This window comes from Ostrinia furnacalis, unplaced genomic scaffold, assembly GCF_004193835.3.
Source record: "Ostrinia furnacalis isolate ACB-3 unplaced genomic scaffold, ASM419383v2 OfSCF7590, whole genome shotgun sequence".
Classification (NCBI taxonomy): Eukaryota; Metazoa; Arthropoda; class Insecta; order Lepidoptera; family Crambidae; genus Ostrinia; species Ostrinia furnacalis.
This window is the reverse complement of record NW_021137829.1, coordinates 287721-315327: the sequence shown is the minus strand read 5'-3', so window position 1 is coordinate 315327 and position 27607 is coordinate 287721. Positions and strand designations below refer to the sequence as shown.

The 27607-nt window shown below is 35.5% G+C and overlaps 1 protein-coding gene across 3 annotated transcripts in view; it reads right to left on the bottom strand.

Moving 5' to 3' along the window:
- Hr3 (nuclear hormone receptor 3 ROR-beta) overlaps positions 1-21165 on the bottom strand; it is a 135922-nt gene extending 114757 nt beyond the window's left edge. For 2 of the 3 annotated variants that reach the window (XM_028321997.1, XM_028321999.1), the window contains exon 1: positions 1557-1754. Coding sequence is in view for 1 of the 3 variants with exons in the window: in XM_028321996.1 (XP_028177797.1) it covers positions 20558-21026 (469 nt within the window). In the remaining 2 variants the exon portion in view is untranslated. Of the gene's footprint in view, positions 1-1556; positions 1755-20557 lie in introns of those variants that run through there. The other variant, XM_028321996.1, reaches the window with a different exon arrangement.
- Positions 21166-27607: the final 6442 nt, after the last annotated feature.

Here is a 27607-nt window from a genome sequence, read left to right as displayed (position 1 = left end):
GCAGGACCTCTTTTGTTGAAAAAATGAGGTGGGCCTTTTTGCAGGATGCAGAAGAAAGGCGTTCCTTTTTTGAAATCGTGTTCGAAAGTTCTCATTCAAATTGTCTTTTCTTGTAATGAGATTTGTATTCTATTTTTGAATTCCCTTTTGTTTTCTTAAATCTATTTTCAGAACTATAAAAATGTAATTGTTTAGATTACATGCTATTGAATCACTATGTGTTTCATTAAGCAACTTAATGTAACTATTTCTTTAACAAACAACATTCACGAAGTACCTATATACTTTTGATAAGTATCTATACTATTAATATAAATGCGAAAGTAACTCTGTCTGTCTTGCTTTCACGCCTAAACCACTGAACCGATTTCGATGAAATTTGGCATAGAGATAGAGTCCCGGGAAAGGACATAGGATAGTTTTATCTCGGTTTTTGAAACAGGGACGCGCGCGATAAATTTTTCTGTGACAGACAAAATTCCACGCGGACGAAGCCGCGGGCGGAAAGCTAGTAGTAACATAAAGCCTACTCTATAAGCTATGTCAAGTAGCCAACGTCACTTACAATCTTTTTTCTCCCTAAGTAATTGCTTCTTCAAGACTAATATTGTCTTTACCTATGATAATGCAATTTATAAATCGCATAATTCGTATGAAGTTTTGCAGGATCGCGTGATGCAAGGACAGACAGGCCCTCGTGTTAATTGTTCATTAATATAGCGAATTCGAGTCTTTTGTTCTTCATCTCAATTAAAAACAGAAGCCAATCGAATTCTGTGGGATGAAGAGAAGTTGAGTAGAAGTTATAACAAAGTTTGCGATCATGTGAAATGAGCAATTTAAAATTGGAACGCCTTTTTTGAAATTCGAAACAAAACTTTTCATAAAAAGATTTTTAAAATTTTTGAAGAGCTATGCGTAAATGAGCGTAACTCATAGATTTCCCTTTTTTGTCTACAGAAAATTGAATAAATAAATGACTACCCACAATCAAAGGCAAACATCTTGTAATCCCTTTAACATCGACCTAGTAACGGAGCAAATAAACTTTAAAACAGATAACAAGTCACAAAAACAAGCATATAAAAAACTGCCCTTCGACACCCGAAAGAGAAAAATTATATTTCCAAATGGTTTCCCAACATCCTCTGTCTCGTTCTTTCGCAAAAGCCGCGTTCGCCGTCCTTCTCGCACGGTATGCAACGTTAAATCTCATGCAACTGAGACCTTGATAAAATGCGAGTTTCGTGATAGATAATTGGTATACGGGTCACTATTATACGGGCGTTTTCAAGTATGAAATAATAAAAAACAACATTTTTTCGTTAATGACATTTCGCATGAAAAAAAGTTGTTTAATTTATTTTTTAATTGCAAAAGTATGTCATGCGCTGAAAGAGTCATTTTTAATAGATAATAAATGATGTTTATGTTAAAAAAATATAATGAAATGATGTCAAAAAGTTTCGTCAAAAAATACCCAAAATGTTTTGCAACATCTGCGACCAAAGTACGACGAGCGAACAATCTTAAAACTTATATATAAAACTACTCACGTCCACCGCAATGCATTTGTTACAATCCAAACATTCACAAAATGGAATCACCGAAAAAAAAACACTGGCAGTTTGTTAAAAAAAAAACAGTCTCAAAAAAGAATTGGCGGCAACAGTCAAAACGGAGTTCTTAATTCAAATTTCGCGTGTGCGAAGCTTCCAAATTCGAAAGTTTCGACGCAGCGGCCGCGCGCCTGCGTTCTACGACACAAACTGAATTTTGTAGGCGCAATCCGCGGTTTGGCCGCAAGGACTGTGAAGGTACCGCTCGGCCGAAGAGTTGTTCTAGCCGAATCGACACGTTTTGATTGGCGAACTTTTGAATTCCATATGGACGACAAGTCGACAATTATTTTAAGTTATAAAAGATAAAAAAAAATTTTTTGGTTAAAAAAAATACAAAAAAAAAACATTACTCAAATGAGGTAACATGGTAACATGCAAAAGACTAAGATAAATATTTGTTTTATTATTTTGTAAGTAAATACATGTAAAATAAAATTAATGATACTCACTACCTCATACAAAATTATCGTAAAAACTTAGTAAATAAAATTTAAAATTAAACACAAAACGAACTAGGCACATTCAATTATGTCACAACGAAAACCGTTAATTTAGAAAAATACTGGTTCTTTTTTTAAATAATAAGGGCTAATCAATCACTGTTAAAAAAGCATTTTCCTCATAATGTTTTTCTTCTAATCTATTGTCATACTCATTTAAATGAGTCACACATACACAGACTGTCAAGGAAAGTGGGCAGCTCTAAATAAATTGATAAATAAGTAAACAACACAATGCTCTGGTTAGAAATAAGGTAAAGTTTAGTTAGTAGATCACTTTTCAGTCACACCACAGAATAATAATGTACTTCGTGTCATACATTTTATCCTAACTTTTGATTTATAATATCATTTGTTAGTAGTTTACGGAAAACTGTAACTTAAATTAAGAACGATAACCAAAATCTAAAATAATACGCAATAATTTTAATATTTGTAAATACTGCGTTCAAACAATTATTGATTTATTTAATAAAGCCTAATTAAAAACCTAAGCTAGAATAACATAAGCTAGAAATAATTAAACAAGACACTGGCACATTAAAAAAAAGCAAATATTTTATATTTTTTTCAGCAGGTTTTTAATTTATCTAACTGGCCAGTATCCAAAACGAACAACCTAAACTGCAAAAAAAGTATTCAAAATTGACAAGACCTCAAAAAACAATTGTAATAACTGGCCAGTGTTAAATTGAATTTTGAATATTGTCCAAGCACATCTAACAATAGAAGTCCGAGTTGCAAAAATACGCACATCATTTTCTAACGGGTTTTTTAAATCGATATTTTTGACCTACTTTTGTAAAATCGGCGTGTCTTTCATAATCAGCCCTTCGAGGGGGTCGAATTTAACCCTTTATGGTGTAGGTTGACGAGTTATCCCATGGGATGTTGTGAAAGAACATTTGAATTTGTTTTTGTCATTTTGAAACGCCATGTTTAATGCCATATTTTTTTTTATATTTATCTTTATTAAAGAAAGAACCAGCCTTATTTACATGTAGCTTAAAACTAAGTTAATTTTACAGCTTAATGTTTAGATTATTTATTTACTTTGTTAGGAGGACTCAGGGTTCATAAACTTTCATGATCAATGGTTATGAAACATTTAAGTTTACTTAAAACTATGAGATTTCATAGACTTTTATCTACGAGAGCAAACTTCATACAGAGTAGAGTAAAGAATTTTGTTTGTTACTCCTTCACGCTAAAACTGCTGAACAGATTTTGATGAAACTTAACAAAGTTATTGCTTAAACATCAGTATACAATATGGATTATTTCAGACTGAATATTGACCATCCAATAACGTTTGGATTTTAACCTAAAACTAATTCTGGTTTCTAACCATACTTGAGGTTTTAAAAAGGCACTGAAAGCACATCGACTTAAATACTATAGCATGTTGCTATATATGCTTATGTATATCCTACTAATATTGTAAATGTGAAAGTTTGTATGGATGTCTGGATGTTAACATGTTTGTTACTCTTTCACGCAAAAACTACTGAACGGATTTTGGTGAAACTTTGCAGTATTAGAGTTTATAATCCAAAATAACAATTTATGACGATCTGTGGCATTTCACGCGGGTGAAGCCGCGGGCAAAAGCTTTTTTTTTCTTTTTATGCTAGACAAGGCAGATATTTGACCGCAATCGCACCTGGTGTTAAGTGAGATGCAGTCTAGGATGGTACATATCTGCCCTGTAAGTATTTTCTATATTACAAAGGCAATGTATAGTATAGTGTAATATACCTACATCCCAATCTTCCACACTTCACCCCCGTGGTCACCCCAGAGGACCAAACATGTCAAACGCGCGGAACACGTAAAAGCCATCGGCCAACCGATGCGAGAGGGTTGAGCTACGAAAATTAAAAAAGGGACAGCTTATACATAAGTAGAACATAATGCTCATTATTTAAATAAATAAATGAATTTAGTTAATAGCAGAACATAATATGTTCGAATTTTTGACCCCCGAAAGAGGGCTGTTATAAATTCAACATGTCTGTATGGGGCTGATTTTTCAATCGTCATAAAACTTTTAACTGAAGAATTAGTTTGGCACATTAAAGCTGAATTGCACCAACATACTTTGACAATAACCGGTGCTTTTTGTATGGAGTTTGACAGATGTTTGACGTTTGTTAAAGTCAGTCTAACAGTTTCACTATGGGAAATAGTTAAGTATAGTTCAGTTGAAAGATATCTGACGATTTAAAAATCAGGTCTATTTTTCAATTTTAAACACTTCTTTTAAGTTTGTTCTTAGCTTTGTTTGATGAAAATTGGTTGAGCCGTTTTTAACTAAATAGAACAGTGTTCAAAAATGATGATGTTGATTGTATTAAATATTATTCATTTTATTCTGTTTTCAGTAGTAGTTGCTAATACGGGACCCTAAAAACTTTTGTCCAGCATAAGTAGTAGGGTCCCGTTTTTACCCTTTGGGTCCGGAGCCCAAAAACGCTTGCCCAGCACTGGGACACAAGACAATAGTACCCAGATTGATAGAGTCAAGTCGTCAGATTCCTGTTATCGGTCGTTGACCGAGATATGCTATCCTTATCAGGTACTATCAACGAAATTAGGTTACTGTGTACTGGTGTTCAGTGCGCGCGAGTTTATTTAACTTTAAACTCTATTGACAGGGAATAAGGTTCAATTTTCAACGTAATAGAATACTTTGTTGAATTGACAGTATGACTGACGGTCGTATACAGACGGCGAGGTATCAAGCTGTAAAGTTTTATACCAAAATAAGACTTATTGCAATTGCATAAGAGCTACAAAGTGAAGCTTAATATGCGGCCATTTTTAGGGGGGAAGTGGTGTAATAAACTAGCTCGAAAACATTGAATGTACTCGGTCCGATGACGTATTGGTAAAATTAGTTCATGACGTATTGCAGGACACAGGTTCGGTTCCCGTAGGGTCAACAAGACTATTCCCACCACTCGTTCCCACCGCTGCAACTCCTGTGTAGCCAGGATCTACAGCTTGACCGCCTACAACCCAACCAGTGAAGGCCAAGTTTGTCCCGGGGAAAAGTTAAACTGTCATTGGACCCGCAACGAAATTAATCAGAAGAACATAGAAGGAGTTCGATGTTAAGGTTCGACTTCCCTCCGGTGCAAAATGGATGACAGGTGACAAACAAAGGTTTAGTAATTTATAAGAAAAGATTCTTACGGACCTTTGACGGACTTTTTGACTTTTCCCAATACTTTGTAATGAATAGAGCCTCAAAAGGGAGTTTAAATTGACATTACTTAGTTAGCTTTTAATTATGATTCAGCATATTAATGACCAAATTTTCATTTACGTAGGTACTTCGTTTAGTTTAGTTAAACTTTATACCTTTGAAGAAATTTAATATTATTTCTTTCAAAAGGAGAGTTAACAAATTGAAGTAGACGAGTAATTTGATACAAAATCATTTATTAATGCCATTGAAAAAATGCATAGTACACAGTTTTATGCACGTGGCGAATGCAAGTGCAATATTGCAAAAACTAAATTTATTAAAATTAAGGGCCTATGATTTTTCATTCATCAATTTGTTTCTTTTTTTTTTATTCACAACGAGGAAGCTCTTGGCCTGCATCTCACCTGAGTGTGACCAAAGTGATGCTGGCCGAAGGTGGAAGCGAGCTTCACCCGTAAAGAAAAATGTTGCAAAAACGGAAAATATTATTCAAACTAATCTCAGAAACTACTGGTTATTTATAAATATATTTTTGTGTTGGATAGCCCCTTCATCAAGGAAGGCTTAGTTAGGCCATATTATAACATCACCCTACAGCCAATATTATATAGATTTTCACGCTTAGGTACAAAGTTGCGGGCACAGCTAGACTACAAATCAAATGCTTACAACGCATCCAAGATTATGAACTCGGTAATATGAGCAATAGGTATTATTAATATTATTATAAAGGATGTAGGTATTGTATGTAATTAAAACCCCGAATTCTTCGTCCGGAAGTATAGTGTTCAACATTGCCCTATTCAGGTGTATTATTACCAAGAAAATTTAACGAAAATGATTATAAGTTGAAATAATTTAACATTGAAATCTACGCTAATCTCACTATTATAAATGCGAAAGTTACTCAGTTTATTTGTTACATTTTCAAGTTTGAACTCTGAACGGATTTAGATGAAATTGGATATAGAAACACCTACTTCATATCTTTTTTCTTCAAAGATTAAAAAAATACTCCAAAATGGAACTGGCCATCGATTTCGACCATCGAAAAAAATCTAAAAAATAATTCACTGAGTTTTTCGTCAAATAAATGAGGTTAAAAATAATTTAGTTTGTATTTAATTTATTAAAATGTTTTTCCAGTGGGAACAGTTTTGTTGAATCTAATACAACCTTACACTGGATTTATTTCAAATAGTATCAATAGAGCGATTGATAAATCAATTAAAATGAAATATTAAGACCAAAGACAATAAAAGAATAGTTCTTCTGTTTGTTTAATAAAATTAAACTTGTAATTGGTCTTGTATTGTTTACTTACAACTACTTACAAGTAACGCCTGTTAGTTGCCCAATCATTGTAACTTAAATAAAATGTTTTATCTAATGTTTATTTCATAAATAAATCATAATTACACAGTTCCGATGTAAGGCAATAAAAATTATTTACCTGTGCTATGAAAAAGCAGAATGATCGTCTTTTTTGATGTCGTCTGTATTTTTTTCTTATTAATTTCATTAAAGGTTTTATACGTTATTTACCTTCCGCGAGTATTTCGTTGCTTACCTGAAAAAATAAAAAGATATCGTTAATTATATTTTTAAACATAGGTAATCCATGCACACTTAATATAGTACCTATGCAAAAATGCAAGTTCCTCGCCGGAAAAGGGGAAAAAGCTAGTATAGTTAGTAAACAGTTGAAGTTTTTCGATTTTGTCCTGTAAAAGCAAAGAAGTATACTAATCACTATCACTACTTATAAAACAAAGTCGTTTTCCTGTCTGTCCCTATGTATGCTTAGATCATTAAAACTACGCAACGGATTTTGATGCGACTTTTTAATAGATAGAGCCGCCCGAGACTTTTTACGCGTGGATCCTGTTTTACCCCCTTAAGTTTCGTAAAATCCTTTCTTAGCGGATGCCTACGTCATAACATTTACCTGCATGCCAAATTTCAGCCCGATCCGTCTAGTGGTTTGGGCTGTGCGTTGATAGATCACTATGTCAGTCAGTCAGTCAGTCAGTCACCTTTGAGTTATACACAATTTAGATACATACCCGTGCGAAGCAAGGGCGGGTCGCTAGTTGCTAATAAAGTAACCAATTTAAATCACATTATTTGCACCTCAGCCCATATGTAAAAGCTTTAAGCTCACTATCACTGGCATGAGCAATGCGTGAAAGTTCGACCACTTCAAACTGTACATTTCCCTTCAAAATTCAACCTTAATCCAACCAAATAAGAAGCCATACTGTGCAGCTTGATATGACGTCGCCAGAACTTTCAAAGCCCCCAAATTGGAAAGCTCAGCTGAATGGATCGGTTCTTACAATGTGCCTAATTGGAGCTTAATTTTATTGTGTTTTAAAGTTCAGTTACTAAGTGAGCTTTCAAGTATTTAAAGTTTTTTAAAGCTTTACATGAGGTCAGAATCAATACTACTTTTTTTTCATCATTTGAAAGAAAAATTGTTTATAAAAAGCACACTTTGAATTAGTTTTTTCGAACCAAAACGTTGCCAATTTGGTTCACTTGTCACAGCACTCTAGGGTAGTAGGTACCCAGAACATAAAAGTATTTATTTAAAACTTTAGTCTAAACACGCTATTTAGGGTACAAAAGGCGAATTTAATGCTAAAGACATGACAGTCTCTTCCAGTTTTGGGTCAAACAGAATTTTTGTGGTATAAAAAGCTGACTTAATGCCGTATGGTATTCTCTTCCAGTCAACCTTTTGCATCCAACAGTAATGACTTACTTAAGCATGGATTTCAGCCTTTCCATTTATTTCTTTAGCTTGCATTTAGAATATCTTTAAGAATAGTATATTTAAACCTCATTTTTAATAGTCGGATAAAAACTTCGCCGAAAACTTTCTTAATTTTCGATGTGTTAAATGCCAAACCATCAGAAATACCTACTTAATGTACACAACAGAACTTTCTACTTGATAGTTAGTAAACAAAATGGAAAAAAGATTGCTTTAGTAACATTTTCAGTCAAAAGTTTTTCAGTGACAATAACCTTAAAAAAATACCATTAAAATAACTACGTAAATAAAAACTAAATTAATGAGATTCGTAATCCAAACAAGTGAAACTAAAAAGCCAACCGTTAACAGTCAAAGACCTAACAAAAGGCAACAAATGGCCGCCGACAGGTTTCGCGTCTAACGGCGCATCCCGGACTTGGAGTCAGCTGGCGAAACTGTGTCAGTAGTCCCGTTGCTCGGTTCAGCCGCTCGGCGATAGATGGCGTTCGCTGTTATAAACATTGCGTGGTGTGCACTTTTTTGGGAGTTTTCTTTTGGATTGATGACAAATAGATATTTTATAGGGTGAATTTGAGTTTGTAAGACTAGTTTAGAGAATGATATTATTATTATTATTATGTTATAAACAGATATTATACATAGGTACGGAATAAATACCACTAAGTAGAGTTCCAAAATATGACTGAATCTTTAAGTTGCGATATTTTGGAGAACTAAAATGTATGACCAATGACGTAAAAAATACGTCATGTTATACGTTTTTTAAAATAAGTTATTAATGAAAAATAAGTGGCTGTTTATTTTTATTTATAATACAATAATTATTGGTTTTATAAATCAGAAATCTGTGCAATTAAACAGTTGATAATAAGACAGGTGTATGATTATTCTCATTATTAATGATCAATCTTATAATAATCCTTTTAAGTTATTAGGTAGTTAAATTACAGTAAGTATTTGAGAAATAACTTGGCAAAACTTTTAGCGAACGCACGTACATTTAACCGATAGAATTACATGAAGGTTGACTAGTGCATTTAAAATGCTAATCATTATTAGGGCTCAAAGTGTAGGTAAACAGACAAACCAAGGTCGATGCCCCACTAGCTACATCTAGGTACTTCTCTAGGCAGATGACTCACACATTAACTAACCTAGCCACTTACAAATCGCCTTGAGTAAGTAAGTAGTTGAGTACCTACCTACCAAGTATCCACTTAAGTTCGAAACCTACCTGTATCCAATACTGGGTGAGGCAAAAATTTTACCGTAAGATGTCAAGTAGCTTAGACGTACTTAATTACTAAAGACTGTACAAATAATTAAAATACCTTGCACCTATTATCATATTATGGCTGCTGAGAAAGGTTCTTACAGACGTGCGTACCGTTAAAGCAGGTTCTTAAATGTGTCAGACGGTACTGCTTCTCCCCGATAGATGGCGGGAAGTAACGGTTTCATTGAAAACAATTTATTAAGTTAATAAGACTTGATTAATTGGATTGGCTTTACACATAAACAGGTAGGTAATCGATTTTAGATAACTAGATAGATGTTTGTTTCGCAGTGTTTGCAGATAAATAGGCATGTCTTATAATAAACAACCAACTAGGTAATTACGTTTAGATCTAGACCTAGAGGTCTTTTCATCGCTAAAAAGTAGACCTTTTATCATTAGACTGCTTTTATATGCCTATCACAATTTAATATGGATAATTATTCGGCCATTAGGTGACAGCTTTAGTTGACTCTATGATTCTTTCAGGTTACATATTTCTGGGATTCTTTGGAGTTTGGTCGAATACATTTCTAAACATGATATCAAAAGAACTTACGATAACTTACATGCCATAGTGTTAAGCTGTTGTCTGTTCCTATGACACGAATTGCGAATCAAAGAAATACTGAAACTATTCATACTCGTTTTCTAGGAACTCTAAGGAACTAGAATCACTAGTAGAAGTGCAGTGCTGATAGAATTAAGATTTAAAGAAAAAGAAGAGAGTGATGAGAGATATACCGTTTATTTTTAGAGAGAGAAGTGAAGTGACAGATATAAACAAACAGTATAAAAGTCACATTCAAATATAGCTATCAAAATATAGAATGTATGTACAGCCAGTTCTGGTTACTTAAAATGCAGGTTTTTACACGTTTTCACCATCAATCCCTAATTTTTAAGTGACCCATACTTATGGTAACATAACAGGAATTTTGTTTTCATAGATGTCACTTAAAAAGGGATTGATGGTGAAAATGGGCATCAGACGCTTAATTTGAGAAAAACAGATTGGAAAAATTACTAGAATTTTCTTCTACATAGTTTCGTTATAACGTATTAAAGCTACGTGCAACTAATTATCCTGCCTACCCCAGGAACCGAACCGAATACCCGACCTCGCCACAGAGCAACAAACCCCCGAAGGCCTTAACTACATAAGCATCCGCACACAGTTAACTGCGGATCGATACGGGCGGTACGGACAATTCGTTTTACACATAACTACAGCTTGGTATAGGTACTACTACTTGTATTGACTGCTATACAGGGTGTAAGGGAGACCGAGATGAGTTGTAACACCAGATAATTATGACATCATCACTACTACATTGTTTAAAAGTTTAACCATAACCGAAACTTCATATCCATAACATCCCTGGCTGGTAGGGCAAAAAGATTATGGGACATGTGAAGGCTCCATAAGGGCAAAGCTTTGAAAGTATTTTTTAATTACTCTTTTATTTTATTATTTGACGATTTGTAAGAATTATTTTTAATCTATGCAAATAAAGGAATTTTGAGTTTGACTTGACTTTGAGTTTGTTTACACAAAAATGAACATAGAAATCGAAACACATTCTCTGAAATGGCACTTCCAACGAAGTCCTTAAACCTATTGTTTTCAGTTCACTGCCTAATTAAATTAGAATCAGATAGAATGTTAATTGATTGAATGAAAAATCAATTGAGTATTAGGTTAGGTGCTAAAGGTTTTCGGCTGTTTGTTTGAAAACTAACAAGTTTCTATTGGTAATAGGTTAATGTTATTTTCAAGTTTCTTACTCTACTTTTTTTAACACTAGCTCACATTATTGTCCTGAAGCAGTAGTGGTATTGGGATGTGGTGTCTTTTGTAAAAAATACTTTTATGATACAGTTGAGAAGAGAAGTAGATAGGTACGTATAAAAATATACATCCTGTGTATTTGTATTCTAGCTTTCCCAGCTGTATCTTCGAACAACGTAATATCTGCTTTTGACAGGTTTGATAACTGTAGGGTGAAATAAGATTCAATTATGTAGGTACCTAAGTATTTGGTTTTTTATATTAAATTATTTCTGTTTCTCTACATGCATCATAACCTAATTCTGTCAAGTATAAAAAAAAACTAATTACCTAAGTCTGTCGCCATAACAGCACTGTTGTTCCAACAGTTAAAGATAGGATAGCCCGAGATGCCCAAAGGATGTTGGGCTACTAATTTGAAGATGATACGCCAATGGTCTGGCCAGCGCGCAGCGTGGGGATTGAAAGAAAACACTGAAAACCGAGACCTTACAAAATTTATTAAATGTCCAATGAACTTGACTGAGTCATCTTAGAGACCAATGCCGGCTCAAAAAGTAACCAAACTGTTAAATACTGCCTATACGATAACAAGATTAAGAAGATGGCTTATGGATTAGAACGACAGAAGGCCGAAGTGCCTTATACTGAAGTGTCTGAAAATGGAATTTAAATAGCTCATGAGAAAGTAGATACATAATTTTGTTTCTCAAATCTCATTTCTGTCTTTGATAAATATTAAGAATAATATTCGTATTATAATTTAATAATCTCAAAACTGTTCATTTGTTTGTGTTTTTTCAGGTTTTTCTGCTTTTTTTTCAGGTTTTTTTTCCCAAAACATGTTTGTATAACAGGTTCTAAATAATATGATTTGCATGTCGCATGCTAGCTTTTGCTTTAGCAGTATATTACGCAGACATCTTTTAATTCAAAGATCATCATTATCATCATTTCGGGCAATTTTTCATCCAGCTACATCAAATAAAAAAAAAATGTAAACAATTAAAATTGTATAAACTTTAAATAATCTATAGTTTTAAGGTTAATTTTGTATTTCCCTTGTAAGTGAATGTAATTCTTTTAGAGAAATAAATGTCTTAAACCATTTAACTACATCGAGTTATCTCCATCGTCAGTCCTACACTAGGGGTGGGTTGCACCACCTATCTTTAACGGTAACTATGACGATAACCGGTGCTTTTTGTATGGAATTTGATAGATTTTTGACGTTTGTCAAAGTTAAAGTAAGATGGTGCAACCCAGCCTAAGTTTGACCAGACCAGCTACCATGAGTTTACGTTAGGTGAGCTCGCTAGCGAATACGTCAAAAAATTCTATGAAGATTTTATTTCTTGAAAGTAGCCGCTAGGGGCGCTGCACAATATGTCATACATTTAAATGTCATTTTTTTACCTAGTCGCTAGCGAGCACACCTAACGTAAACTCATGGTAGGCACACATACCCAGATGTGGTCTCCATTCGAGAACTTACTTACTCTATGGATAGGATATAAACACATAAATAGTTGTAGCTTTAAAAAAATACTGAAATTGTCAATATTCATTTACGAAATCAAAATACATTTGTATGCCCACACCCACATGCACGAATCTGAAATCATGGAACTCATGAAAGCATCTTTTTGGTTATTTCAACCAAACGTTCAACATTTATCACCATTATCAACCAATTCAATTACTCCTATCACCCTTCGGTTACTATAAATACCACTAAGTTTAACTGAGGGGCCAATTCAACTACTTGACATGGGTTTGACGTTATCTTCAGTATACACTTAAAACATTTTGCGAAGAAAATCTTACATGTTAATGGAAAATTTATCATGGTTAACATTCTCTTTAGATTTACGGAGTTGATTCAGAGTGAAATTTAAAATTGGACATTCAACAAACATCTCGTAGCTCTAGGGGCCTTATTAATATAAGTTACACCCTAGTTTCCGGAAGACGTAGCGTGGGCAGGCCTCCCACTAGGTGGACCGACGATCTGGTGAGGGTCGCGGGAGGTGCCTTGATGCGAGCGGCGCAGGACCGGTCTTTGTGGAAATCTTTGGGGGAGGCCTTTGTCCAGCAGTGGACGTCTTTCGGCTGAAACAAAATGGTACTGACGCCCGAATTCAGAAACGATGCTTGCTTAAGTGAAGCAGCAAATCGAACGTACAGCGTTGAATAGAGCTCTGTGATTGGTTCGTGTGTCACCCTGAGCGTCCACGCGCACTGTGAGACCTCATAGTAATGTTAGTGAACACGGGCGTGATTAAACTTATTGCTATATTGCAGTGAAGTATACTTTCTAGACGGGGACAACCTCAGATTATACTATGATCTGAGGTGACAACAGTGATCCAATAAGTACATTCGTTCGTTTCAGCCAAATGACGTCCACTGCTGGACAAAGGCCTCCCCCAAGGATCTCTCTTCCCGCAGCCTTCACCAGATCGTCGGTCCACCTAGTGGGAGGCCTGCCCACGCTACGTTTACGATCCAATAAGTTTTTTTTTTCACAGAAAGTTATAAGAATAATTAGATAGAGAGTGGACTAAAATATCTCTTTGTAATAATTTTATCATTGAAGCAAAAACAACCTTCTTCTATTTATAAAAATAAGGACTTTCTATAAGCTCCAGTTATTGTACTTTGTTGGTTCAAAAGCTCTCGAGATGCTAAGCCTTTTTTTTTTTTCAAAAAATTTCAAAATTTATTTATTGGAAACAAGAAAATTTGTACATGAAAAAGCGTGTACGATAATAGCCGCAATAGTTTCAGAGAACTGTGGTGCGACTACTAACGCCCACTTCCGTAAAAAATATTCCATAAACATACTACTTTAGGCGTGCTGTATGTATGTGTGTGATGTGTGTATGTGTGTGGTGTGTGTATGTGTGTGGTGTGTGTATGTGTGTGGTGTGTGTATTTGTGTGTTGTAAGAGTGTGTTGGCTTTAATAATATAGAATAGAAGGAACCCAAGTTACCCGTTTAAGAAATTTTCAATCTCCTGATAAGTGAGCGTATGAAGCCATTTATCAATCACAATTTTACATTCACGCAAGGTAAGTTTGTAGATGTTGAGAAGTCTATTAATTTTATTATATAATTTAGGACTCAGGAACCGATATTGTCGACTAGCCACTCCAAGTACGCAGGACTCCAATCTGCACACTTTGTCATGTCTTCGGGTCTTTTCTTCCCGGTTAGGTTCGAATACCAGACCAGCGTGTTTGCGGAGTACAGTTTGCATGATAAAAGAGTGTCTTACTCTTGGTAACCTACACAAAGCATATAGTTCGTCGGTTGGAAAACGAATGGGGTTGTGAGTCATGACTTTTAAGACAGCTCTTTGTGCCCTTTCCAGACGTAGGAAAGAGGTCTTACAAGCGTTACCCCATGCTGTGATACAGTAGGTCAGTACTGAGTGGGCAAGAGCATAGTAAACAGTCCTGAGGGTGGTGAAGTTGGCTGAGGTTCGTAAGTTTCTAAAAACAAAAATCAGCTTTCGAACCCTTGCAACTAGTGATGTGATCTGACAGTTCCAGGACAACGTACTATCTATCATTACGCCTAGGTATTTAATGCTATTAGTTCTGGAGATACTTACACAGTTGCAGCTCGCATTTACAGCAGATATTCCACACTTGTGTGCAGTTATATCAAACAAAGAATCAGGTTGGGAAGCAAGTCTAGGAGCAAAGGTTATAAATTTGGTTTTGTCAGTATTGAGGGTAAGCAAATTTACTGATAACCATTCCATGACTGTCTTCAAAGCAGATTCCGCACGAGTACGCGTTTCTGACCAATTAGATCCCTGAACCAAAATCGCAGTATCGTCAGCATACGTAATGATTCTGGAGTGATCCAGTGACATCATACAAAGGTCGTTAATGTAAATTAAAAACAGAGTAGGGCCAAGAACACTACCCTGAGGAACACCATAAGTGATACATACATCTTGACTGGTAAAGTTATCAATTTTTACTACCTGAGAGCGTTCACTTAGATAACTCACGAAGATGTCAAGAGCCAAACCTCTAACACCTATCCTCTCCAGCTTTTGAATCAAAATCGGGACCGAAACAGTGTCAAAAGCTTTTGACAGGTCAAGGAAGATAGCAATAGTCTTTAATTTTTTATTTAAATTTGATGCCACATCGTCAACTAACGCCAGTACTGCGTCTTCAGTACTTTTGCCGGACCTGAAACCAAATTGATTATCTGCTAGGATATTATGTGAAGTTAGAAAAGCAACGAGTCTTTTGTTGATGATTTTCTCTAAAAGTTTAGACAAAATAGTAAGCACAGATATGGGTCTGTAATTATTAACACATGACGCATCTCCACTTTTGTGTATCGGATGTACAAGTGCTTTTTTAAAAACTGAAGGAAAAGTACCGGTCAAGAGGCAAAGATTAAAAACATGGCATATAACAGGCACCAGGATGTGTCTAGCGGCCCTGATGAGTTTAGAAGGGATCCCGTCCCACCCCGTAGCACAATCTAGGTTAAGTCCAAGAATCAAACACTCAATTTCGTTATTATCCGTTGTGAAAACAGCCATGGAGTCAGAGGGTGAGGCTAGTGAAGACGGTTCAGGTACAGTAGGGCAACGTCTGGTGGCCACGATTCTGGACGCCAGGTTTTTTCCCACATTAGCGAAAAAGGAGTTTACAAAATCTACCGAGCGAGATGGACTTTCGTTTACGGATAACAGTTTAGTGGCAGTTGACGATGTCTGTTTCAAATTGGCGATTGATTTAATTAGATTCCAAGTGGCTTTGGGATTTTTGCTGTATTTCTTGAATTCTGCACTTTCAAACTCTCGTTTAATTTTTTTAAGTAAATTGTTGCAAAAGTTTCTATATCGTCTGTAGGTGATTTTCAGGTTGTCGTTATAGGGGTCCCTCTTAGATTGATGGTGAAGTCTATCTCGATTTCGTATACAACGTAACAGTCCCGGCGTAATCCAGGGTTTGATGATAAGGTTTCTACTTGAAGTCCTATGTGTACGAGTGTTATTTCTGACCACTTCGGATAAAATACCAACCAAAAGAGTAGCTGCTTCAGTTGCAGTGTTGGTGGCTAGGACTGGTGAGAAATCAGTTGTTTCGAGGTCTGTTACACATGCAGGGATGTCAGTACGCGTAGCAACTCTTTGGGTCCTTGAGGTTACTGATTCAATATTACAAGCCATGAGCATTGGAGCGTGGTCAGTTATAAATGAGTCAAGGATAAGTGTAACAGCCGGTTTATTGGATTTGATGATAGCGTGATCCAAACAACTATTACCACGTGTTGGCAAGAGGTGACCTGGTAGCATTGCGTGGGACGCAACTGTGGTGAGGTATGTATCAGAGTTCAGGTCCGTGCTGCCATGCGAAATGTCGATATTAATATCACCGGTTATGATGATAGTTTTAAATGATTTAAGTGAGCTTAACGTACTGTCTAGTGCGTTCACAAAGTTATCAATTTTACGTTGCGACGGGGAGCGATATATTGCTAGTAGTGCAAGTTCGTTGTGGATTTTAAGCAAAAGACAATTGGCATCCACCATAACCGGAGACTCCACAGTACAATTTAAGTTGCGTCGAATATAGACCACTACACCATCATTTTGATTGGAAAAATCTGATTTAAAATATTCGAAGTCCGGTATATTTGGGATGAAAGGACACTTACTTAGCCAGCACTCGGACAAAACTATTATGTCTAGTTGAACTTTGACTCTGTCCAATAAGACAAGAAGATTGTTGAAGTTGGGGGTGTTGCCTATGCTTCTAATATTTACATGAAAAATTTTAAGTGACTTGCTAATGTTTCTTAGGAATGTTTCACATTGTTCTGGTGAACAGTTGAACGATTTAGAGACATTGAAATTGTCAATATCATCAGCGAAGGTACAATTATTATTCATTGCAAATAGAAAAAAAAAGAAAAAAAAATAAATAAAAAGAATACAATACAAATAAAATAAATAGTGTATAATTAATTTATATTTTTTTTTACAGAAAGTGACAAATATTACCTAAGACAGGAATGGCGAGAGTCCAATTGATAGTACAGTTACATTCATTTGATAATGTTGTACGATACGATACATAGTACGAGATGCAGTATTAGAGTGGTATAGAGGGTTCTTTCCATTTAAGCCGGTATGTATGTGTGTTGTTGTGTATGACAGTAGTGTTATATGAGTGTGTAGTATTTGTGTGAAGCTGATAATACAGCAAGTTGCAGTAATTTGTATAATAATTAGTAGAAGTAATGAAAATAATAGTATGCTAGAAAAAGTAAGTGATATGAGTGAATGCTCTAGTCATATTTTTTCTTTGAGTTTCTCCAGGTCTGCTTCCGTAGATACGCGAATATGAGATGACCCTTCCTTCTTGCGAAGAAAAAATGCTTCCACTAGATGTCCAACAGAATTTAAAGTCATTTGCCTTAGCGAATTCACGTGTCAGATAAAACAGTCGTTTCAGTTTTGGGGACAGAGAATCAGCAACATAAACATGTTTTGGAGGGCCATATATTTGTAGGTGCTGGGTGTTACTTCAAGTTACGTTACGTACAAGTTACTTTCAAGTGCTTTATTTCAATTGCAAAATAAACTTCTTATTAGAGAAGAACGTTTGAAAATAATAAGAGATACCTTTGTAAACAATTATTTCCAATGTTATTTAGCTTTAAAATTAAAAAAGGTGGAGTTGCAAATGATGATCATACTTGTACAATTTGCTTGGAGGATGGCGTCTTCAAGCAAATAATCTGTAGGTTACTTATTTATGTTCATTTGAGGTTAGTTTTTATTTTTATATCTAATGGATGAATTATTTTTGTTAGAGAAAATGGGTTTCAGAAAATTACCTTTCACAAAAGAGAATTTCAAACTTGTGAAATAGAAGGTTTTTTGGAGTAACCAACATTTTTCTAATAAGGGATACTGAAATTCAAAGTTATAAATAAACTTTTGGTGATAACTCTTTTTTAACCATACTGTAATAGTTACTGAAAGTGGTACGATAGAGTATCATTTTACTGTCACTGTATTTCACACATTTCTTCTTCTACAAAGCTGAATAGATTTTTATGAAAATTTGTGTAATATGCAGAAAGGAAAGAAGGAAAAGCCACTACAGTCTTTCTGCAAATTCAAAATGGTAATATACGAGTATGGTACATTATTTTCTAGTTTTTACTGGAATCAATAGAGTATTGATAAATAATTTAAGACATAATCGCCCGTATTCACAAACGATATTGCTTTAATGAAGCAGCAAATCAAACGCACAGCGTTGAATAGAGCTTTGTGATTGGTTCGTGTGTCACCCTGTGCGCCCACACACTGTGAGACCTCATAGTAATGTTTGTGAATACGCAGACGAAGCCACGGGCACTGGCTAGTCTTTAACAGCTTTATTGCTAAAATTTTCCTTAATATCTATCGATTCACACAAATCATTTACGACCTTCGGTACAACATTAATATTAAGTGTAAGTCTAACGGTAACTCACCCCACTGTGGGGTAAATGGGTGGTTTTGGGGGTGGAAAGATATCCCACCTTACTATTAGGTAGTGAAGCCACCCTAAACATCTGGGAAGGTTTTATGCCTGAATATTAAGTAATACCTTTCATAAACAACTTTATTGACTTACTTGTGAGTTTACGAAACCTACTGAACTTTTATGATTGTTTATTGTGTACTATAGATAAGGGCCCTGAAAAAGGCCGAAATACTAATAACGTTTACATTTGAATATACTTCAGAATAACATCTAAATATAATATAGGTAACTCAAAGTTGACTGATTGACTGATAGTGATCTATCAACGCACAGCCCAAACCACTGGACGGATCGGGCTGAAATTTGGCAAGCAGGTAGATGTTATGACGTAGTATCCGCTGAAAAGGATTTTACGAAACTCTACCCCTAAGGGGGTAAAACTGGATCCACGCGTACGAAGTCGCGGGCGGCCGCTAGTTTCAATGATAAGTGTCAAGTAAGGACTAAGGACTCATTCATTTTGCAGGAGCCAGTATGCAGAATCCCGTAAAACTGGACTGTCGTGTCAAGACACATAACATAAATTCGAAATTGAATTGCAAATTTGAACGGATCGGCTTTTTACGGGACACTGCAAAAGGGATGTTAGTTTGTACGTTATTATTAAAACACGTATACTACTAAAGGAGATCCTGCAAAAAACTGTTCCTGAAAACGGGATATCTCAGTGGGAATAAGCCCTTAATCGGTTTTTGCAGCCAAGAACTGTCCGTGAGCGAAGCCGCATGTAAAAGTTAGTTTATTCCTGAAAATTAGTCACTTCTTCAAAAATAACGTCCGTCCCAAGTAACCACCAACCCCCAAAACACCTAAATAAACTAAATCTACCTCCATTTCCCTAATAATTGTTCCAAACTTATTCCAAGTCTGTGATGTAACGTGCCGGTCAAATACCCCGCGCCCCACCGACCTAAAGACCTATTTCCTCATTCACTCGCCGCCTTTGAACGAATGATTACGAGTGACCGAATGACTTTGGATATTGTTATTTATTTTTGTTTTTGGGACGGTTATTTTTAGCATTACTATTAAAAAAACTTTTTTGACACGAAAAGTCTTTGTGTCAAAATAACAAAATAACATAAAAAATGCAAGTAATTATGATTTGGTCAAAAAAACATGTTTCAGGAAGAATTTTACTGCCATTTCACAATTTAGCGACATGTATTCACAGAAATCTTTTGTAATCTAAAATCTAAATGATTTTTTTTATTTCCCAATCGTGTGAAAGTTACATAAAATCAATAGGAAGGCTTTAAATATTAACTCGTGTTGGCTCTTTCGCTCCCGTTCGATGCTGAAACCCACTTCAACTTGATTCTGTAAACTATCTTTTAATAGTCAAACGACACTTTTATTATGTTTTGCTTGTATTAGAACATATACAAACATTAGTACATACTGTTTTACGTTATAATGTTTAGCTGAAGAACAAAGGAAGCTTCAATGGCATTCCGCCATTGCAGTGAAATGAACTTATTGAATTGGAAGCAAAAAATGCTTTTCCGAATTCTAAATATTCATTTAGGTTAACCCATTTCTATTTTCGTTTATTTATTTTTATTAGTCCGACCTTTTCTGTTAGGTTTTATTTTAGTACAATTGAAGCTAAATTGTGTTTTGTTTTCTTCTACCGAGCGCGGAATTGCGTATGACAGAAAGAGATAGGAAACACGGGCTGCGTATTAAATATTGACACTGGGCTCCTCTTTAAATATACATCGAAACGGAGGTGCTTTTTGAAGATGGTAAAAGATTATCGATTTATCACTGCATTTGTCACTTACCTGACGCGGTAGTGGTGGCGGCAGTCGAGATCGATATCGTTGTAGACGTCGTCGTCTCGGTGCTCGCGGATGTTATATCGACAGGTTTGTCCACAGCCCTATTGGACAGTCCTGAGCTCTCAGCAGGCTCGGGAGGGTCCTCCTCCATCTGTGTACCCGTCTGACTGAGGTCGTTCGCCACTATCACGTTCACAGTCGTCAACGATTCCAGATCCGAGTTCTCTCCTGATATCTGGGAGTTGTCGATGTACACAGCAGCGGAACGCGCTCCGAGCGTCTCCATCACGCTCTCTGCTAGAGACCTGGTCGACATCTCGTCGATATCGATGTCCTGCTTTATATCGATGATGATCTGATGACGCTTCGTCCCCGAAGCGTTCTGCACCTGATGCACGCTGACCTGCGCCTCTGCCGGCGCCATATGATGGATGACATTCGTCAACTGCTCGCTCTCCCTGTTCCCAGCCATTTTCACTTATACTAACCAGACTCTAAAGTCAGTCGAAAAATTATTGCGTATTTTAGACTAATGAACACATGTATCACACGGTATGCAACTCAGCTGCAGGATTTAGAGGTGAACAAACTTGGGTGATGTCATTGTGCGTTTTGGCAGTGATTGTTTGGTCAGGTGATCACCGGGGCATGGTGATGGCGCGGGCCGATTGCCCGCCAGCTCCGTAGCACTGCGGCCTACGGCGTAGCGCTACGGCGCGTTCCGTAGTCCGATCGAACGCTTCCGTGATTGGTATCCCCGGATCTGTCCCGAGATATCGCGTATTTATTTATTTATTGTAGTGTTTTTCAAGGTTTTATTGAGATTGAAATTGTAATCCACTGATTTCTACTAAATTGTGAGGTAAACTGTTTTAGAATTTCATTTGTTTTTAATTTTTGTAAGATCAACGATGTTACAAGCTCCTAAAAAAAAGGCTGACTGTTACTATAGTGAGATTAAATGCTTATTTTCTTTTATTACAAATCAATTTTATGTATTGCTTAATACACGGTATAATTTTACATAGCACACGATTATCCTGCAGCTGTATTTATAAAGACACTTTATTATTTAGCCCTAACACGAAACATTTACAATTTTCACTCACAAATCACAAAATATTGCCTTCTACGTTCTTCCCTTTAAAGTTACCGCACAACCTATCTCACGGCTTATCTTCAGACCGACCCCTCGTGTGTCCCGGCTCACTTTTGGCGACACGTGCCCGCGCATGCGTAGCTGCGATTCTATCACCTATCTCGCTCTCCCCCGCTACGTCCATCCCTCTCACCCCCCTTCGATCGTCGTAGAATGACGAAAAGCATTATAATCGAATTTATGTCGGTGTACCGGGGTAGTACGGTCTGCAGCGGAATTGGGTCCAACGCGGCCTTGAGCTATTTTCCATATAATGTGCCAGTTCGGCCTTTTGGGTACTTTGAACTATTGAAATCAAATGCATTTGACTTTAACTTGATGGGATACGCCCTGTATACATACTTATGAGAGTATTGTAGATTAAAAATGCAATGCTAGCGCTCAGGACTCGGCGTGGTGGGAACCGGAACTAACGAAAGTGTCTGACAACATTGAGGCTTCACCACAGAGTAAATACAAGTTTAACTTTGGTCTCTAAAAATTCAACTAAGCCTGGAATTCTGTAATAATTAAATAGCATTGACTTAAAACGTTTTTACGGATTACACTCAAATGTCTTTGAAGATTAGCAAATTAGAATTAACGAATGAAGCATTTTTCCTTCCTTGTACAAAAATAGGATTTTGAACAATCTCTCTTACAAAACTTTACCGTGTTTTTTGTTAATAATACTTTGCTCAATATTCAAGTGAAATTGTTCAGTTAAAATTTTCTCCACCCATTTTCTTATTAAAAGCATGAAGGAAATTGACCTAGAGTTTATGATAAAGTATGCTAAGATTCAGTATTCAAGAAATACAACGAAAGATACGTAGTGGGATGTGTTACCACATGAAAAACAAAATGGCCACGCCGCCATCTTGGATTGGAAATGCGATTTCAGGGGTTTGTGCGATGCACATAACGAAAGTGTAATGTCATGTAATGTTTATGAAAACTTTTGAAAACGAACAGTAGCAAGCCGTGTATAATACATAAGTCTAGTAGATAAATTAATTTTTGTAACACATTTGTTTGTAATTCCTAAAAAATTAATAAATAAATAACATTTTGCATGTTCTAAAATAATACGAAATACGTTGTGAACCAATAATTAATTAGGTACTACCTACTCTCCGCATTTCCAGTGACAAAAATAGATTAATTTCCCGTAATTCCCGATCCAGTGACGAAACATTTTTCCGTGTAAATGTGCGGTAAAAGTGCTGTTTACAAAAAATATTTTTCTTCTGTCGCTACACTCTCCGCCGTCGTTATATAACTTGTGACGACAGCCGAAAACACCACCCATGTAAACAAATATTTTAGCTAGACTTTCGTGTATCAGTTAATTCTGTAACATACAACTAGACACAAATGCTAGATACCATAGATCAGGGGTGGCCAACCGGTCGATCGCGAATAAGTATTAGTCCAGTCGATCGTGGCAAGGCAAATAATACTTTACATGATTGTGTACTAAACTATGCTGTTCCATTTTACATTTCAAGAAGTATGTAAGTGTTAGGTCGCCCAGAGTTTCGTTAGTAAACAGTAGATCTCATGTCTAAACTTTAAATAAAGCCTTGATAGAGTAAGCGCAAGAAAAGTGACGCATCTTTTAGTGTAAGTACCATTCTGGTCCACTTGAAAAGTCACAAGTAAAAAATTCGACTTTTATTGTTTTGTCAAAGTCAAAATTTCTTTATTTGTATAGACTATTAAATAGTTCTTACAAATCGTCAAAAATTTTGCACTTAAGGAGCCTCTACATGTCTCATAATCTTTTTACCCTACCAGCGCTTCGAGACCAACATTTGGCAAGTGCTAAGAAGAAGCGTCGCAACAAACTCATTTAATTTTAATTAAAGGTCTTTAATAATCTCAAATAACAAAGCTTTCTGACGATAAAACTCTCCCACTTTTGAAAAAATCGCCGGTAATGTTACAATTTTCACAACATTTTGACAGTAATGGTAATGACATATTAAACGAAGCTTTTGTATGAAGACTATAGATCTAGGCTATATTAATCTAAGCCAGATGCAACAAATATAGATTGTTTGAGAGTTAACGAAATGAACGCAAAGCGAATGAATGAACGAAATTGAAAACACTTGATTAGAATTCAAAATTTAACTTTCAGGAGTCTAAAAAGTGATTGAAAGTTTTAATAAACCTTTATTCAGATTGGCTAGTTACTTCGAATATTTTTTCTGTAAACCATTTAATATAATTTGTACAATTTAAATAATTTCTTAGAACAATATTACGTCAAAATCCATGATAAAATTAACCGTGAAATACAGTTGATTTTTATCTTAAATCTTTTGTAACTCATTGCTTGTGCTTTTGTTTTTTTTTGTGTACCAATTAAAGAATATTCTATTCTATTCTTGTGTGAATTTTTAAGGCTAAATTGTACTCTTAACTAGAAAGATTCTAGAATCATGGAAAATTTCATTGAAAATGTCTCTCTCAAGATATCTGAGATATCTTTCATAACAATTCCAGTGGAGAGGAAATTTCTTCGAAGGCTTGTTCGCATGCATACCTCGAACCCGAATATCTTGAAGATACGAATAGGTGTCATACGAAGGACATGAGCACTGCGTATTTTTGACCTGTATGTATTGATTTAAAAAACTCATTTATTTGTGCAAGTAGGCTTTTAAAAAGCACTTTTACACGTCCCAGTAAAAACCCTACCACTGCTTCGGGACAATAAATGGGCCAGTGCTGAGAAGAAGCAGCAGCATTTGTATTTTATTTTATTAATGTTTTGGTTTTTATTAAAGTACTTATATTATAATATTTTAAATAAACAACTTGAAAATCTTTTAAATCTTATGTATAATATTTTTATATTTAGGTAAAGAAGACAGTGCATCAAGCAAAAACTGTGGTATTTTGTATCGTTATTGTTTGAGTTTGAACGAGACGAAGCTTATGGATTATAGTCACCATAGAGCCATGATAAGCACATGCAGTACCTTTCTTTATGTGATGTGTCACTTAAAGATTTTTTTTTAGATTAATTTCGTTCGTCTTCGTTCGAAAACTCGTTGTTGAAAAGCCAAATAAGTAAATTAGCCAAATAGTTTGGTTAATAGTCTTTCAGTGACATACGATTAGGTACCAATTACCAAAGCTCACGCGGCTAAAGCTTCGAGAAAAAGCTAGTAACAGAAGCGTGAAAGTTTTTATTGATGAATGGATGGAAATTTGTTACTAATACTTTTTTTTTTAATGTTTGTTAGCTAATACTACTGAACCGATTTTGAGAAACTTTCAATGTTTATTATAGCACAACGAATACATAAGAATATCAGCATATTAACGCTATCGTGGTTTAATAATAAGCCGTAGTAAAGCCATGAGCACAAGCTTCATTTAAACGAATAAAATCTGCTCGTTACGACAAAAATGCTATCATTTTTACCTCATAAAAATATTCAAAAAGCAAACCCCCAAAGCCTATGAAAGCTCATAGTATCATGCTTAAAATATCCCGTTACATCGCCATTTTTAGATTTAAAACAGACTCAGGGCTTAGTGGGAGGGTAGATGGAGGGACACCCCCTCCCAATCCGCGCGTCCTTGGCAGTATCCGCATAGCGTAATACCCACACTCCTGTTGCTAGGGATGTGCTGAAAGCTCGCGAGTTAGCGGTGAGCTAGCTCGTCAGTGTTTAAAAGAGCTAAATCGACAATGTGAAAACTTGAATATGTATGAAAGGAAGAAGTGTACAAAGTAAGATAGAAAAAAACTGTCTTCTTTCTTTTAATGGCAGTCGTTTATGCCATTATAGAGGAAAAAACCTTTATGTCAGCAAACGGACGCTTCAGTTAGCCAACAACTAAGAACATACTTACTTAAATTCTATTTCTAAAAGACAAGCTATGCTTAAGAATAGGTCCTGTCAATATTGACCACGCACGCGAAGGTTTTAGAATGTAGATACTTGGTGAAAGGAGCTCTACGAACCCTGAAAAAGTTTTTCTTAGCGAAAAATAGAATAGACAGTCATGTTCCAGTTCTTTTAATTCAGGCAATGGTTATTTACAGTCCTACCTTTTAATGGATGAAAGTAGCTCCTGAAAACTCGTGCAGTCACTTCACTAAAGATTCACTTTACTATTCTATAGATTACGTACCTATAACATGGGTGGCTAAGTTGTACAACATACAAAATACAGTATCATTGTTGAAATACGGAAAAATTGTTTGTTTTATGAAAAGTATATTATGAAGTTAAGAAAAACTTATCTTATTTATCCTCTGGTCTTAAAATATTGTCAAAGGTTGACTGGCAGCAACAACAATTTGATTTTAAGTTAGTTTTTTGGACCAGCCAGTTAATTATTTAATAACAGGTCGATTCAAGCTTACTGAATTATCTGTCCTGCTGGCTAGCTAATCCTGAACTGAGAACAAAAACAAACTTTTTTTTCATGATCAATCTGAGAATCGAATCCCAGAACCTCAAAGTCTGTCACATTTTGTGCTACTGAACTATCTGTACTTAATGACAAATAGGAACAAAAGATTGTCCCTAAATAACGCATCCTAAAGGCTTGTTGTAGTCTTGAATTTTTTTAAAACATTTTTTATGAAATTTTCATGAAAATTCAAACTTCGCGAGCTGCGGTCATGGACGTGCCTAGCGCAATCTATTGCTTGGTAGCGGTACTACATTGCAGATGTAAAAGTAAAAGCACCTGCTCTCACGTGCGCCCCTAACGGGAAACCGCCGAACTGCGTTCATTGAACCCGCGACCACAGATAATACCTCGACGTTCCGTTGCGCAACTTTCAAGTTCTTACGGTGCTTTGCTGTCACGTACGGCGAGTGTGGCGCGAATTTTGAAAATGGAACGGTGTTTTCTACACTAATATTATAAAGAGGAAAACTTTGTTTGTTTGTTTGGTTGTAATAAATAGGCTCAAAAACTACTAGACCGTTTTTAAAAATTCTTTCACCATTCGAGAGCTACATTATCCACGAGTAACATAGGCTAATTTTATTTTAGAAAAAAACAGGGTTCCGTAAAATATGTAGATAATGTAGTCCACGCGCGCGAAGCCGCGGGCGGAAAGCTAGTTATTAATATAGGTCGCGATTAAAATGGACGAAGGCATTGTGAACGAGAGGTTTTTTCGTAATGCCTAAACAGTTTAGTCACCTCGCAAGGACGTGTGTTAAATGCTTACTTACATCTAAGATACATATTTTGTTTTATTTCCGTTGTATATTACTATGCAAGTGCGTTGTGTAATTATAAAATTGATTTAAAGTTCATATTTCTACATATTAAAAAAATAAATAAAAATTAAATTACATAAAAATAAAAACAGTCTTTTTTTTTTGTTTATTTTTTTGGCATCTTCATCAAAAATTGTGTCAGGTCCATTCTGCATTTTTTTACGTCACCTAAAATGAGAAGAATTCGTTTCTACCATAAAATAAATTGTTGAAATATAAATAAAAAAATAAAAAATAAAATAAAAGGTATTTATTTCAGGCATAGCCCATAAAAGTGTTAGTAAATATGTTTGACAAATTCCCTTCTTCGTGAGTACAAGCCCCATAATTTATTATACCATCGCCCATAGTACTTTTATACGAGTTTTTTAACTGTACACCTAGTAAACTTAAACCGGTAGGAGTCAACAAACTTTAGGCCGAATTGTATGGCGCATTCATAAAAAAACATATTGGGTAACGACAGAATATTTTTAGATAGTTGTATTTTATTATAGATAGGTGTTTCAAGAATAATTGCCCTATCTATGCAAATCACGAAGATTGGAATAAATTATTTAATATTGTTAATTAATACTGACATATTTAAAACAATCTCTCAGAATTTTGTCGTAAATTGTATTTTAACTGCGCTAATGACATTCCAAA